General features: G+C 40.0%; 1 protein-coding gene across 1 annotated transcript in view; it reads left to right on the forward strand.

The window, feature by feature from the left end:
• Positions 1-15,165, forward strand: part of CHM (CHM Rab escort protein) — a 410,199-nt gene that overhangs the window by 121,154 nt on the left and 273,880 nt on the right. Inside the window, exon 2 of the mRNA XM_008159484.3 lies at positions 14,330-14,468. Within this exon, the coding sequence (XP_008157706.2) occupies positions 14,330-14,468 (139 nt within the window). The remainder of the gene's footprint in view (positions 1-14,329; positions 14,469-15,165) is intronic.

Below are 15,165 nucleotides of genomic sequence, written 5' to 3' on the forward strand. Positions count from 1 at the left end.
AAAGTTTCAATTGTAAAGATAAATAAATCCCAGATACCTGCTTCCAGCCAGCCCTGGCCTCCACTCAAGGCTCCAAGTTTCAATTATAGAAGATAAATAAATCCCAGATACCTGCTTCCAGCCAGCCCTGGCCTCTGCTCAAGGAGGCACTGAAAAAAAAGAAAGAAAAAAAAGGAGGGGCTAGGAGCCTGGATTGCCGGGGGGCGTGGCCAGCCTGAAAACAGCCCTCAGCTCCTCACCCAGACTGGCCACATGCACATGGGGTGAGGGTCCCCACTGGGGGGCTTAGCCAGCATGGAAACAGCCATCAGCATCCTCACCCCATCAGTGGGGGTCAGTTGGAGGTGATCAGGACAGCGGGGGGAGGAAGTTTGGAGTGAGCAGGCCAGCAGGGGAGCAGTTGGGGGTGAGCAGGCCAGTGGGGAGGGAAGGTGGGTGAGAGCAGGCCAGCAGGGGAGGCAGTTGGGGGCAAGCACACTGGCACAGGGGGCAGTTGGGGGTGATCAGGCTGGCAGGGGGCATTTGGGGGTAAGCAGGCCAGCGGCGGGGAGCAGTTGGCAACAAACAGGCTGGCGGTGGGGGGGCAGTTGGGGGCGAGCAGGCCAGCAGGCAGAGTAGTTAGGGGCAATCAGGCAGGCAGGCAGGCAGGTGAGCGGTTAGGAGCCAGCAATCCTGGATTGCAAGAGGGATGTCAGACTGCCAGTTTAGGCCCAATCCCTATAAACCAGTAGTAGGACATCCTTCGAGGGGTCCCAGATTAGAGAGGGTGCAGGCCAGGCTGAGTGCTACCCACCCCCCCATGCATGAATTTTGTGCACCGGGCCTCTAGTTAATAAACAAAAAATAGGAACATGATTTAACAACAACAAAGACATGATATAAAAACAACAAAAACATGATATAAAAACAACATTGATTAAAGCAATGACTGATAAATTGATTAAACTTATTCTAATATCTTCCTGTATACCACATTAAGAGTAAAAACACTTTCAGAGTGCTTGACTAATTTCCCTTGTGATGAAGTATTTACAACTTTAACGTCACACACTCTTCAAACTCGAGAGAAAGCAACATAGACTTGACCATGTTCAAAAACGGGTTCAGGTAGGAATATTCCTACTCTGTCTAGAGCAGTGGTTCTCAACCTTTTTAATGCCATGACCCTTTAATACAGTTCCTCATGTTGTGGTGACCCCCAACCATAAAATTATTTGCGACCCACAGGTTGAGAACTGCTGCTGTAGAGCCTACGACCATCGGAAAACACAGATATTTACATTACAATTCATTAACAGTAGCAAAATTACAGTTATGAAGTAGCAACAAAAATAATTTTATGGTTGGGGGTCACCACAACATGAGGAACTGTATTAAAGGGTCGCGGCATTAAAAAGGTTGAGAACCACTGGTCTAGATTTTGTCCTTGTGATTTATTAATAGTCATCGCACATGCTGGCATCATGGGAAACTGTTTTTGAATTAATTTAAATGGGAGACCAGTGTCATATGGGGACAAATCAATTCTTGAAATCAGAACAACCTCTCCTTCTGCAGATCCTGTTAATACTTCAGCTTCGATTATGTTAGGTTGCAATGTCTTGATGATAAACCTAGTAACATTACAAAGACCCCATTTACTATTAAGATTTCTCAGTAGCAAAAAAAAAAAAAAAAGATTTCTCAGTAGCGTGATGATTGCAACTAATTTCAATTTCAATTTATGACACAAAATTCCTGAAGGAGTAATACTATTAAGAAATTTGATGGGAAAATTTTCCTTTTCAGCATATTCATTGAATCAATGGAATCATCACTCAAATAGGTGTGAAAATCTCCATCGAGTATATCCAAAATTTCTTCATTTAATTTATGAACGTGCTCATTTTTTGGACAAAGAATCACACTTTTAGATAAATTTTTAATATATCTATAGACATACTATTTCCAAAGGTAGTTTCAATAGCAGATCCGTTACAAATCATTTCATGGGAGGTTTCAATAATATCTATTTCTAAATGAAAACTGCTATCAAGTTTGCCATCTCCAAGTTTTACTAACCATTTACTATAAGCAGAATCCTCTAATCTCATATTTCTTTTAAGAGACAACTATCTGAAACATCCCCAAACACTACAGTACTTTAAACAGGTTTGTACTATGGCTGATCACATAGCATGCAGCACAATACTGAGACATCGTCGAAAATCCACTCTAAGAAGAACTTTCCCACCAAATGCAACATTCAAATTCATAATTTCTCTTAGTAATCTATCTATGGAATTTATAGCATGACTGGATGCCATGGTGCATTCATAAATAATGAGAAGTTGGGCCTTTTTAATGGTTTGAACCACTTCAGTCTTTTTTTTCTTTTTTTTTTAATATATATATTTTTTATTGATTTTTTACAGAGAGGAAGGGAGAGGGATAGAGAGCTAGAAACATCAATCAGCTGCCTCCTGCACACCTCCTACTGGGGATGTGCCCGCAACCAAAGTATGTGCCCTTGACCGGAATCGAACCTGGGACCTTTCAGTCCACAGGCCGACGCTCTATCCACTGAGCCAAACCCGTTTTGGCCACTTCACTCTTTATATCAAATATAGAAATTGAAGTTTTATTTAATGGAATTGGTACTATATTGGGAATGAAATGTTATTCCACTGAGAAGTAAATTTGCAACAATTCCTGTAGACACTGTGAATGAAACAGTACCACCACAACCTCTAATATAATGTACTAGAGGCCCAGTGTATGAAATTCGTACACGGAGGGGGGGGTCCCTTCAGCCCAGCCTGCACCCTCTCCAATCCAGGACCCCTCGAGGGATGTCCAACTGCCGGTTTAGGCCCAATCCTGGATCGGGCCTAAACTGGCAGACAGACATCCCTCTCACAATCAGGGACCAGTGGTTCCTAACTTCTCACCGGCCTGCCTGCCTGATTGCCCCTAACTGCCCCTTCTGCCAGGCTAGTCGCCCCTTACTGCCCCCACTGCTGGCCTGGTTGCCCCCAACTGGCCACCCCCTGCCAGCCTGATCGCCCCTAACTGCCCCTCCCCACTGGCCTGGTTGCATTTTATTGCCCCCCTCCGCTGGCCTGGTTGCCCCTCACTGCCCCCCTGCTGGCCTGATCACCCCAACTGCCCCCCCCCCGCCAACCTGGTTGCCACTCACTGTCCCCCTCTGTCAGCCTGGTCGCCCCTTACTGCCCCCCCTGCCAGCCTGCCCCATGCAGCCTGCTGTTCAATTATTTGGTCTCCCCTCACTAACCCCACTGCCAGCCTGGTCGCCTCATCCAGCCCGTTGCTTGGTTGTTTGGTCGCCCCTCACTAACCCCCCTGCTGACCTGGTCACCCCACACAGCCTGCTGCTCAGTGGTTTGGTTGGCCCTCACTAACCACCCTGCCTTCCTGGTCACCCCCAACTGCCCTCCCCTGCAGGCCTGGTCCCCCCCAACTGCCTTCCCCTGCTGGCCTGGTCCCCCCTAACTGCCCTCCCTTGCAGGCTTGGTCCCCTCCAATTACCCTCCCCTACAGGCCTGGTTGCCCCCCACTGCCCTCCCCTGCAGGCCTGGTCCCCCCAACTGCCCTCCCCTACAGGCCTAGTTGCGACCAACTGCCCTCCCCTGCAGGCCTGGTCCCCCCAACTGCCCTCCCTTTCAGGCCTGGGTCCCTCCAACTGCCCTCTTGCAGGCCTGGTCCCCCACAACTTCCCTCCCGTGCAGGCCTGATCACCCCCAACTGCCCTCCCTTGCAGGCCTGGTCCCTCCCAACTGCCCTCCCCTGCTCGCCATCTTGTGGTGGCCATCTTGTGTCCTAATGGGGGTGGCCATCTTTGACCACATGGGGGCGGCCAGCTTGTGTGTTGGAGTGATGGTCAATTTGCATATTATCTCTTTATTATTTAGGATTAAAACTTTATAAAGATACGTTTTCCCACTACCACCTGGATCATCCATGAAAAAGCATCTGGGGTGTACAGTGTGATCTTCGATGGCTGAAGTTATAGTCTGAAAGGCTACCAACTGTTCATTATTCAGAGAATTGATCAAAACCTCTGCTTGTTGTTGCTCATAAGATTCATCACATGTAGTTGTATTCATTAATAAAGGATAGTCTACAAGTTTGAAATGTGAACATTTCATTCCATGCAACGTGAATACTTCTTGAATTTCATTAAGAGCATGCATTTCACAGTTCACACAGGCACCTTCTCTTTGGTGTAATTTCCAACAAAAAAAAATCTTCAATAAAATGAGATTTATTCTCATCCCATAATTTGTCTGCATTAGAACGACATCCAAACACACATATATATGTAAAAAGTTGTCATAGTTGTTTGGGCATATTCTGCTGATAACGCCACTTTCTTTCAGCTTCAGAATGTTGACAAAAACAACCAAATTCATGATCTACAATGATAGATCGAAACACACACATGCATGAGTCAACGTTTATTTTTAAATTGCCAGTGTGCATCATATGTACCGGCCAGTCAGTTGGTTGGATGGTCATACGGATGGATGGTCGGTCACTTAGCCTTCTATATATAGATACAAGATTAATGCCTCACTTAATGGTTGCTCCAGTCCACTTTACCTCAATACAATTTTCAATACTTTCTTTCATCTTCTGTTATAATGTATCTTCTATTTTCTCTCATTTTCTACCATATTCAGAGTTCAAAACAATGGTTATAAGGGTACTTACCTTCTGTCATGTTTTAAAGAATTTCTCATAAAGGGAATCTGATTGGCCCAGGTAATCTTTTTAAAACAGGGCTCAAGAGGAAGAACCAAGATGGTGGCATAGGTAAACACAGTACTCGCCACCTCCCACAACCACATCATAATTTCAATTAAAATACAGAATAAGCATCATTCAGAATCACCTGAAATCTGGCTGAATGGAAGTCCTACAAATAGGGAATTAAAAAAAAAGCACATTGAGACTAGTAGGAGGGACACAGGTGGAGAAAAGGCTGGTCCAACACCCACATGTGCCCTTTTTTTCTTTTTAATTGGGAGGAATATCTTGGCTGTGGAGGCCTCCCATGAGGAGAAAAGGGTCACAGCCCCACACCAGACCCCCCATCCCAGGGTTCCTGAACAGTGAAGAGAAGCCCAGTAACTTTGGGCTATAAAAACCAGTGGGGATTGTGGCTGAGTATCCTGGAGGCTGCTGGAGTCCCAGGCAGTTCCTCTTAAAGGACTGGCACTGGGACTTACTGGGACTTGCTACCTCCGAGATCCAGTGCTGGGGCAGTGGCTTGGGGGAATCTAGGGGCATACAGGGAGGAATTGGATTGCCTGTCATCAGAGCAAGAACTCGAGGGCAGCATTCTTTCAGACAAGGGTGCTCATAGCAGTCATTGCTTCTATGCTGAGCCCTCCCACCTTTGCAGAGCTGAGTGTCAGGTGCCATATCTCAGTCTTTATCAGATGTGGCACCTTCCCTGGTGATACCCTGAGACTTCACTGAGTTTGCAACCCAACCCAAGCTGTTTGCAGCAGCTTTTCCATATGAATGGCCTATCTTGGCTCAGGCTTTAGACTTTCTTAACATCTCTCAACAAAGCAGCAGCTGGTGTCATTGTGCCCCACACCGCTCAATAAGAGGCCCCAGGCCCACAATAGCAACAGCCTGCCTTGCTTCGTAGCTTAGCCTCTCCTGGGCACTTCCAAGCCCAACACAAGTAGCAGCCATCTGCAGATCCATCTGTAACTCCTGATGGGTGGCCCTAGGCAGGGAACAGGCAGTAGCTGACTTTGATTTCTAGGGAGTGCCCAGAGCCAGTGCACCCAGTGAACAGCTTCAGACCACACCAGATTACAACTCTACACATTCATGAGTGACACACTCAAGGGTCAGACTCAGTGAGTACCAAAGCTCCATTGAAGCAAGTACTGATCCATAAGGGTGTCTCCTGCATAATAGCCCTTCTGTCGTAGTCACAGCTGGTCTTCACTGTCAATTGTCCTGGATGTCAAGTCCTCTCAGTGACACCAACAGCACTCAAGGCTCAACTATAACAAGAGTGCACACAGATTACACAGGGGCACACTAGAGTGCTGAGCTCAGGTGACTGAGGAGGCTGAGCCACTGGGCCATACAGGACACCTACTACACAAGGCCACTCTACCAATTCCAGGAGACATAGCAGCTCTACCTAATACATAGAAACACACACAGGGAAGCAGCCAACATGTGGAGATAAAGAAACATGTTTTAAATGAAAGAACAGGAGAAATCCCCAGTAAAAGAACTAAATGAAATGGAAGCAAGCAAACTATTAGATACTGAATACAAAACAGAGGTTATAAGGATGTTCGAGGACCTTAATGAGAGCTTCAAGGGACTTGGTGAAACTTTCAAGGACCTTAAGTGAGAATTGCAAAGACATGAAAAAGAATGAATCTGAAATTAAGCGTAAACTAACTGAAATAAAGAATAATTTACAGGGATTCAACAGTAGAGTAAAGGATTCTGATAATTAAATCAGCAATTTGGAATATGAGGAAGCAAAAAAACACCCAAATCAGAATAGACTTACAAATCCAGGAAGCACAGAGAGGCCCAAACAACAGGAACCTAAAGAGGCGGACACCAAGACACATCATAATTAAAATGCCAATGGTTAAAGACAAAGAAAGAATCTTAAAAACAGAAAGAATAAAGTAGTTAATTACCTAAAGGGAGCACCTATATGGCTATTAGCTGGTTCCTCAACAGAAACTTTGCAGGCCAGAAAGGAGTGGCAAGAAATATTCAAAGTGATGAATAGCAAGGACCTGCAACCAAGATTACTCTACCCAGAGAGGCTATCACTTAGAATGGTAGATCAGATAAAGAGCTTCATAGCCAAGATAAAACTAAAGGAATTCATCACCACCAAACCAGTATTACATGAAATGTTGAAGGTTATTTTTTTAAAATATGTTTTTATTGATTTTAGAGAGAGAGGAAGGGAAGGGAGAGAGAGAGAGACAGTAGCATCAATAAGAGAGAAACATTGATCAGCTGCCTCCTGCACGCCCCCTACTGGGGATCAAGCCCAGAACCTAGTATAAATATCTCTTTAAGATTTTTTTTAATCAAAAATTAAAAATAAAATCCATTAAATGTGAAAACATCCCATATTGCAGATTTCCATGTGTTTGTCTGAACTTTTTATTTTATGCAACCATACAGAAAATTTACTGCATTCAAACTTTGGGAATATTAAGACAGAAGAAAAATTATTGAATGATAAAATGCAAATGAATAGTGTTTATACTTAATCTTTTCAATCTGTATGCTTGAATATATTTCGACAATTGTAATTAACTGGATGTTAGTTTGATAAAATATAGAGAAGTTTGGCAATCAAGCCACTGAATATTCACTTTAATTATGTTGGTATGCACTTTTTTGCTTCTAATTCCAAGGATCCATTGGTAAAATGAAAGCATATTTTGTGGTCTGTTATGCAGAAAATGTTTAATACAGTGTCTGATTTACTTTGTTAAGTCTTCCTTACTTAATGTGCTTATCCATTCATGCAGAATTGGGTATGCTGCTCTCTGTTACTATGACATTACAATTAAACAGCTGAAACAATAACAGCAAGACTTTCTGTAAAGGTTCATGAAACTCCCACAAAATTGTTCATAGTATATTGTTTTATTTTGTTTTGCAAGGACTATGAAAAATGCTAATTTGTTCTAAATATTTCCGTATTGAAGAAGCTGGCAAATACAATAGCTAGTACAAATAATCATTTTGTTTCTAAACCTAACACTTAAAACAGATTTCTGATGTAGTGGAAATGATTGCTGTCATAACACTGATTATCTTTTAGAAATGGAAATGAACATGAAATCAAAGAACCTGAATTTTATACAACAGAAAATGATATAGTAGAATAATATTTGAAGTCTACATTGACTTTATCTGGGTATATTGTAAAACTCCTGAACATACATTATGCTCATAAATGTACTACTTCATGTAATTCTAGGTTAATCTTCAGCAGACTGGACTTTCTCCATTTTTAGCTATGTTTTACTGTCCAGAGTACTTATGCTCATTAATTTTTATTGCCACTATGAGCATAGGCTTAGTGATAGAAAAATATTTTAATTCAAAGCAAGTTCTAACACCAGTTTTACATTTTAAAAATTTCCTTTGTAAGTCTGGAATTTATAATAAGGTGTTACTAATCTACTTCCTGAACTGTTATTGCTTGCTTTTCATGGTGTTAAGAGATATACATTCATACAGACATTATTATTTTCTAAGAAGGTCTCTTAACCTTAAAGAAATCAGAGTATCCATTGTTTATCTGTCACTCTTATTTTAGTTTATGCTAAAAAGTCAGTGTCTGGTTAGTTTGGTTGTTTACAATATGGTAAGATGAGATCCCAGGGTAGTAGATTCAGTGTGTGTGTGTGTGTGTGTGTGTGTGTGTGTGTGTGTGTGTGTGTGTGTTTGTGTGTGTGGAGTAAAGTTATGTGACTGCTGGATCATAAACAATAATAATAACACTGACATCCGGGAAGAGTATATAATAGTTCTAATCCATATGGCCCATTACCACTCCTAGAAAATTTTTTGCTGTGTCCTACCGATAAGACTAAAAGAAATATCATTCTATGTCAGATCAATAGTCCAGCCTAGTGTTTCCCAAAGTATGAAATCCTTATAGTTCACATGTATATTTATTATAAAAGATTTGAACAGTCCTCCAGTAAAGAAACCATCTAACTAATGGCCCTCTGAATGTATTTTATCATGAAACTCCTATTACTATCCTACAGAATTACTCTTTCCCAGAACATACAGGGAAAAAAGGTTGAACATGGCATTGAAAGGGGTTTCACAAGTGAATATTACAGATCACACCCCTTCAGCATTCAAGAAATATTTTATTAGGTTCCTATTCAATTATAGGCATTTCTCCAGATGCTTGAGATAGTTCAGTGAACAAAGATTTCTATCCTCCCACTAACTTTTATGACCCTTGAATTTATATAAGCTTTTCCTAACTATGTTTATATGAAGAAAACTATATTTTATTTAAGAACAGATTATCTATGCTATGTTACTGCATAGCAGTACCATTAAGTCAAAATAAATATTTATTACCAAGAAAAGTTACTTTTTGGTGACATTAATTTAAAACCCAGATATCAGGTCCTGGCCGGGTAGCTCAGTTGGTTAGAGTGTCATTCTGATATACCAACATTGTGGGTTTGATCCCCAGTCAGGGCACATATAGGAGGCAAACAATGAATGCCTAAGTAAATGGAGCAGCCAATCTCTCTCTCTCTCTCTCTCTCTCTCTCTCTCTCTCTCTCTCTCTCTCTCTCTCACACACACACACACACACACACACACATACACACACACACAATCAATCAACAAATACAAAATAAAACCCAATAGTCAGAAAAATATTGAAATTATCAATACAGTATGACATCATTGCAAATAAGAATTTAAACATTCACCAGTCTTTAGGATAAATTCTAAATGAGAAAATGCTAAAGCATCAAATATATGCATTTAAATCACTGACATGCCCTTGCTGGTTTGGCTCAGTGGATAGAGCATTGGCTTGAGGATTGAAGGGTCCTGGGTTTGATTCTGCTCAAGGGCACATGCCAGGGTTGTGGCCTGATCCCCAGGTGGGGGTGTGCAGGAGGCAGCCAATCAATGATTCTCTTTCATCATTGATGTTTCTATCTCTCCCTTCCTCTCTGAAACCAATAAAAATATATTAAAAAATAAATCACTGACAGATATTGACAAACCACCTTCCAAATGAATTGTATCAATTTCCACTTCCATTAACAATGTACACGTGTACCTGCTTCCTCATACGTTTACCAATATGGTGTGTTAGCAAATATTTTTATTTTTCCAGTCAGATAGGTGAAAGTCAGTATCTCCCATATCCTCACAATGATTACTACTGTTGCTGCTGCTGTTGCTACTACTACTACTACCAAAAGAATATGTTGACTGCTTACTATCAGTCAAATATAGTTCTATAAGTACTTTATTTTCCCCTCATAACCACCTTGGGAGGTAAATAACATCATTGTTGCCATTTTACAGATGAGGAACCAGAGGTTCTGAAAGGTTAAGTAACTTACCTAAGACCATTTATTTGGTAAGTGATGGAACTGGGACTCAAACCTAGGAAGTCTGGTCAAGAGTCTGAATTCATAACCATTATCCATTTGTAGTAGCAAAAGACTAGGAAAAAACCATAACCAAATATCCATCAATAGAGGAATATTAAATAAATCATGGCATATCCATATAATGGAATTATAGGAAACCATTAAATATGAGGCATCCATGTATGTACTGAGAACACAGGATCTTCAAAATATATTCAGTGAAAAATAAAGGTATAAGGTGAAGAATAATGTTTACAGCATACTGCCTTTTGTGTCTAAAAAGAGAGGGATTACTGCTACACACACACACACACACACACACACACACACACACACATACACACCGTCTCTACCAGGATTCACAAGAAATGAAAAACAGTGCTTATCTCTGGAGAGGACAGCGGGGGGACAGGGAGAGCATAGAGACCTTTTGGGTTGAATGGAGTTTTTAATTAACCACATGTGCATTACTTGTCCAATTGCAAACACAAAACCAGCTGATGAAAGAAGTTTACTGAGTAATCAATTAATTTTATTACCATTTAAAATAGTGCTCATGTTGTTTCTTGAAGACTTCCTATACTTTATTATTCAATTCAGCAGATTTGAAATTTTATTTATTTTTGACAAATTAACATTTTATAAATTTAAGGTATATAATATGATGTTTTGATATATTTATACAGTGTAAAGTGATTACCACAACCTAATTAATATATCCACCACCTCCCATAGTTACCATTTTGTATGTGTGTGGTGTGAGAACACTTGGTATCTACAATCTTAGTAAATTTCAAGTATGTAATATTATTGATCATAGTCACCATGCTGTATATTAGGTCCTCAGATCTCATTCATCTTATAATTTAATTTTGTCCCCTATGATTAATATCTTCCCTTTTCCATACTCCAGCCTCTGGTAAGCGCCATTCAACACTCTGTTATTATGAATTCAACTTAATATTATTTTAGGTTCCATGTAAAAGTTAGATCATGTGTATTTGTATTTATGTGTCTGGCTTATTTCACTTAGCATAACGTTCTCGAGATTCATACATGTTGTTGCAAATCACAGGGTTTACTTCTTTCATAGGCTGAATAATATTCCATTATATGTATACGCTACATTTTCTTTATTCATTCATCTCTCAATGAACACTGTCAATAAGACTGCAATGAATATGGGAGTGCAGCTATCTCTTCAATATAGTGATTTTATGTGCTTTGGATATATTCCCAGAAATGGAATTTCAGCAGATATTTTTGAGTGTATGCCAGGCAGGCACTGAATTATGTATTGGGAATATAATGATAAATAATATAGGCACAGTCCTTGCTTTTGTGGAACATACTATCTATGAAAATAGCAGATATAAAACAATATTTGATATTTCTAATCATGAAAAGTTCAACAAAGGAGGGGGATAGGGTGATAGCAAACCTAAGCTAGATTGTGGACTCAATGAAGACTTGCCGGAGTATGTGAAGTTTTAAATGAACTGTAAAATGAGTAGGACTAAGCTAGGAGAAAAGGAGAAGGATAAAAATGCACCTCAGGCACATGGAACAGCATGTGTGAAGGCCCTGAAGCAGAAAGGGGCATGGGGTATTAGAGGAAATGAAGGTGAGCCAATATAACTGGAGCTTAGAGAGAAAAGGATAAAAGGTTTAAGATGAGACTGGAGAGTTTAGCAAGGCCTTTTAGATAATGTTTAAAATTTGTGAATGTATTTTTTTAAATTTCTTTATTGATTAAGGTATCACATATTTGTCCTCACCCTCCCCATTCCCATCCCACACCCCTCCCCACACGTGCCCCCACCCCCATGTTGTCCTTAACCGCTGGTTAGGCTCATATGCTTGCACACAAGTCCTTTGGTTGATCTCTCCCCTTTACACCCACCCTCCCCTACCCTCCCTCTGAGGCCCGACATTCTGATCCATGCCTCCTTGTTTCTGGGTCTGTTCTTGTTCATCCGTCTATGTTGTTCATTATTTCCCCTAGATGAGTGAGATCATGTGCTATTAGAAATACACTTATAAGAACCGAAAATGAGACAAGCAATAATGGTTATGGTGACAGGCAAATGAATCAGTCTGTAGTGAGTTTCTTCCTGGGCCAACAGTTCTTTTGAGACCCATTTCAATGTCCAATAGTTCCTTATGTGTACATGTCAGCACTGGCATTACAGTTCTGGATGGTGGACAAATAGTGGTAATGCAGGTCCGACTCTCTCTGGCTTGGTCCTGGGCAACCTGCAGTGCTGCACAGTTGCTAACTGCTAGTATGGGAAGGAGCAATGGGAAATCATGAAAGATTTAGGTAGAGGAAGACATAATCATGTATAAATTTTTAAAAGTTTACCTGCAGTGTGGAGAGTGGACTGGAGAGAAGCAAGTGTAAATAAGGGGTCCAGCTGGGGCCTATTGTAATTGTCTAGGCAAGAGATTATGGGGGAAGTCTATAATGAGAGATGTATATATTTATAATATATATTTGAGATAAACCTGTCAAGAGTTGCTGATGAATTGTTTTAGGGGTGAAAGTGAATGTTATATCAGGTGTGATTCTTAACTTTTTCACTTGAGTAATTGATAAGAAAGTGGTTCCATTTCTAAGGTAGGGAACACTGGGAAAATGGGTTTTGAAATGGGGTTGAAATGTTCAGGAGTTAAGTATTGAACATGTTCAGAAGAGATGTTGAGTAAGGGGTTGGATATATTGATCTGGAGCTCAAAGGAAAGACCAGAAATAAGGACTATTTCCACATCTCACAGTTGAAGAAACTTCTGAATAAAGGTAAATGTTCAGGTAATCATGGTTTTTCAACTCATGAAACCTCTAAGTACAAAATCAGTGTTGCAGTGATTTAATAGGGAAGTTAATTTGTAGGTATCCATCATCTCATTTCATTATCACTTAGCCAACTAAAATATTTCAGTTCTCAAAAATAGATGTCCTTAGAATAATAGAAGAGATGGCAATTAAATGGTTTTACTTTATGCTATTTTATTGAAATTATCAGCTCTTATATTCATCTTTACTTTGCAAAAATTTACATAAATACATTTGAAAGAAAAGTTATTTTGAAATTTTTCTCCATGCAGAGGCTTTACATTTTTCTAAAATTTTCCATGCCCAGAGAGGGTGTGATAGCTTCAGAGAAACAACAGATAAATATATGCTTGCAACTTTATGTTTCTGAGGATCATGCTTTCTAGACTTAGTAAAAAAAGGGATTTGAAATTTGAGGCAAAACATATTGGAAAATCAGTACTACAGAGTATTTGTTTATTTTGGTTTATTCCACTAGATATAAATTTCATGATGACAGGCTTTTTTGTTGTCTGTTTTGTTTATTGCTGTAATTGTAGCATATAAATTAGTGTCTTGCACATAGTAGGTACTGAATGAATATTTAAGGAAAACTGAAAATTAGTTATACTCATAGTGAAAAGAATACACACACACACACACACACACATATGTATGCATATATACATACACATATATATCCAAAGTAAGATAGAATACTTTTATTTATCATGTTTTTAACCACCCATCTATGGTTTATCAACTGTTAGAAGAGATTTTTGAAAGTTTCCTGTGTTTACCCTGGGAAAACTATTAATTTCCTTTTCCATTGGTGGTATTAAGAGTCTTACAGATCATACAGATAAGATATATTTCACTTCTGATAATACTCATGTACAATGCTGCTAATGATTAGGGCAAAACACAAGTTTAGAGATTTTCCATGGAACCTTAGCAAAGTAACAAAAGCATTGAGCATCTTCAAAATATGACACATAATAGTGGTCGCAAGTATAAAGAAAGGTGAAGACAGTCCCTGTCTCCATAATACTTACCATATATTAGGGGAGTCAGAACTAAGCTCAGTTCAGCAAACATTTATTAAATTCCTATTGTGCCAGGCTTATGATAGATGCAGGAAGAAAAAGATAAATAAAGCATGGTCCTTGTCTTACAGGGGCTGATAATTTTGGCTGTTGCATATGTGGGTGTATATTTTTGTGAGTATGTATGGGGATATGTGTACTGTATAGGAACCAGTATAAATGCAAATACTTTCAGTGCAATATGGGAGGTTATGACAGAGTGGTAACACTATACAGGAAAATTTAATCCAATATAGGGAGGAGGTGAATGGAGGAGATGGTAAAAGCCAAGCTCAGTCTTGGGGATCAATTTTAGCTAGAGCATGTGAATATCATTCCACGCTGAAGGAACAACAGGGTGACTGGAGAACCACAAACAACTCCAGGACAGGTGATGTAAGGAAAGGTCCACTACTGCACTTTCTCTAAATTATTTTGGAACTCTTGTAATATAACTACACAATGAATTTCTGGGGTAAAAAATGTACCTTTCTTCACTCCCATGAACCTCCTCTTCTTTGCTTTGGTGGGGCTAGGGTGGGAGGAAACTGACCTTGAAAATACTTGAGAGCTATATTAGCTCCTTGGCATAGACTTCCCAAACCCCATCATCAAATATATTTACTTTAATCACTTTACTGTAAAGGCTATTTTATGTTGATCATTTGTGCAGTAGCTTATCGGGAGAATCTTGTATATGTATAGAATACCAGGTTCTGAATCAATAAACGCTTATCAAGCAGCTATCATATCTTTCTTCCCTCCTGTTAAGCAAGGCTAATTTTGCAAATATATAGTCAGGGTGGCTGTTTGGACTAACTAGAACAAGTAAAGACGTGATGAGGGTTCCATTCTGGTGAAACTAGAGCCAGAGATTTTTCCTGGGCTTTTCATGGGAAAGACATAGAGGCGAAAAAGATACAGCATATAATTTGAAAGTATTGGTGTGAAAAATCATGCTTCGGGTTCAAAACGAAAGTACATACACACACACACCAGGATGGAATGAAAATGTCCTTTGTTCACAGAGCAATCCCTTTTCAATTTCTCTCTGTCCTGGGTGTCTCCTAATAATTCTTGATTCATCATTGTC

Source organism: Eptesicus fuscus, chromosome 1 (assembly GCF_027574615.1).
Source record: "Eptesicus fuscus isolate TK198812 chromosome 1, DD_ASM_mEF_20220401, whole genome shotgun sequence".
Taxonomy (NCBI): domain Eukaryota; kingdom Metazoa; phylum Chordata; class Mammalia; order Chiroptera; family Vespertilionidae; genus Eptesicus; species Eptesicus fuscus.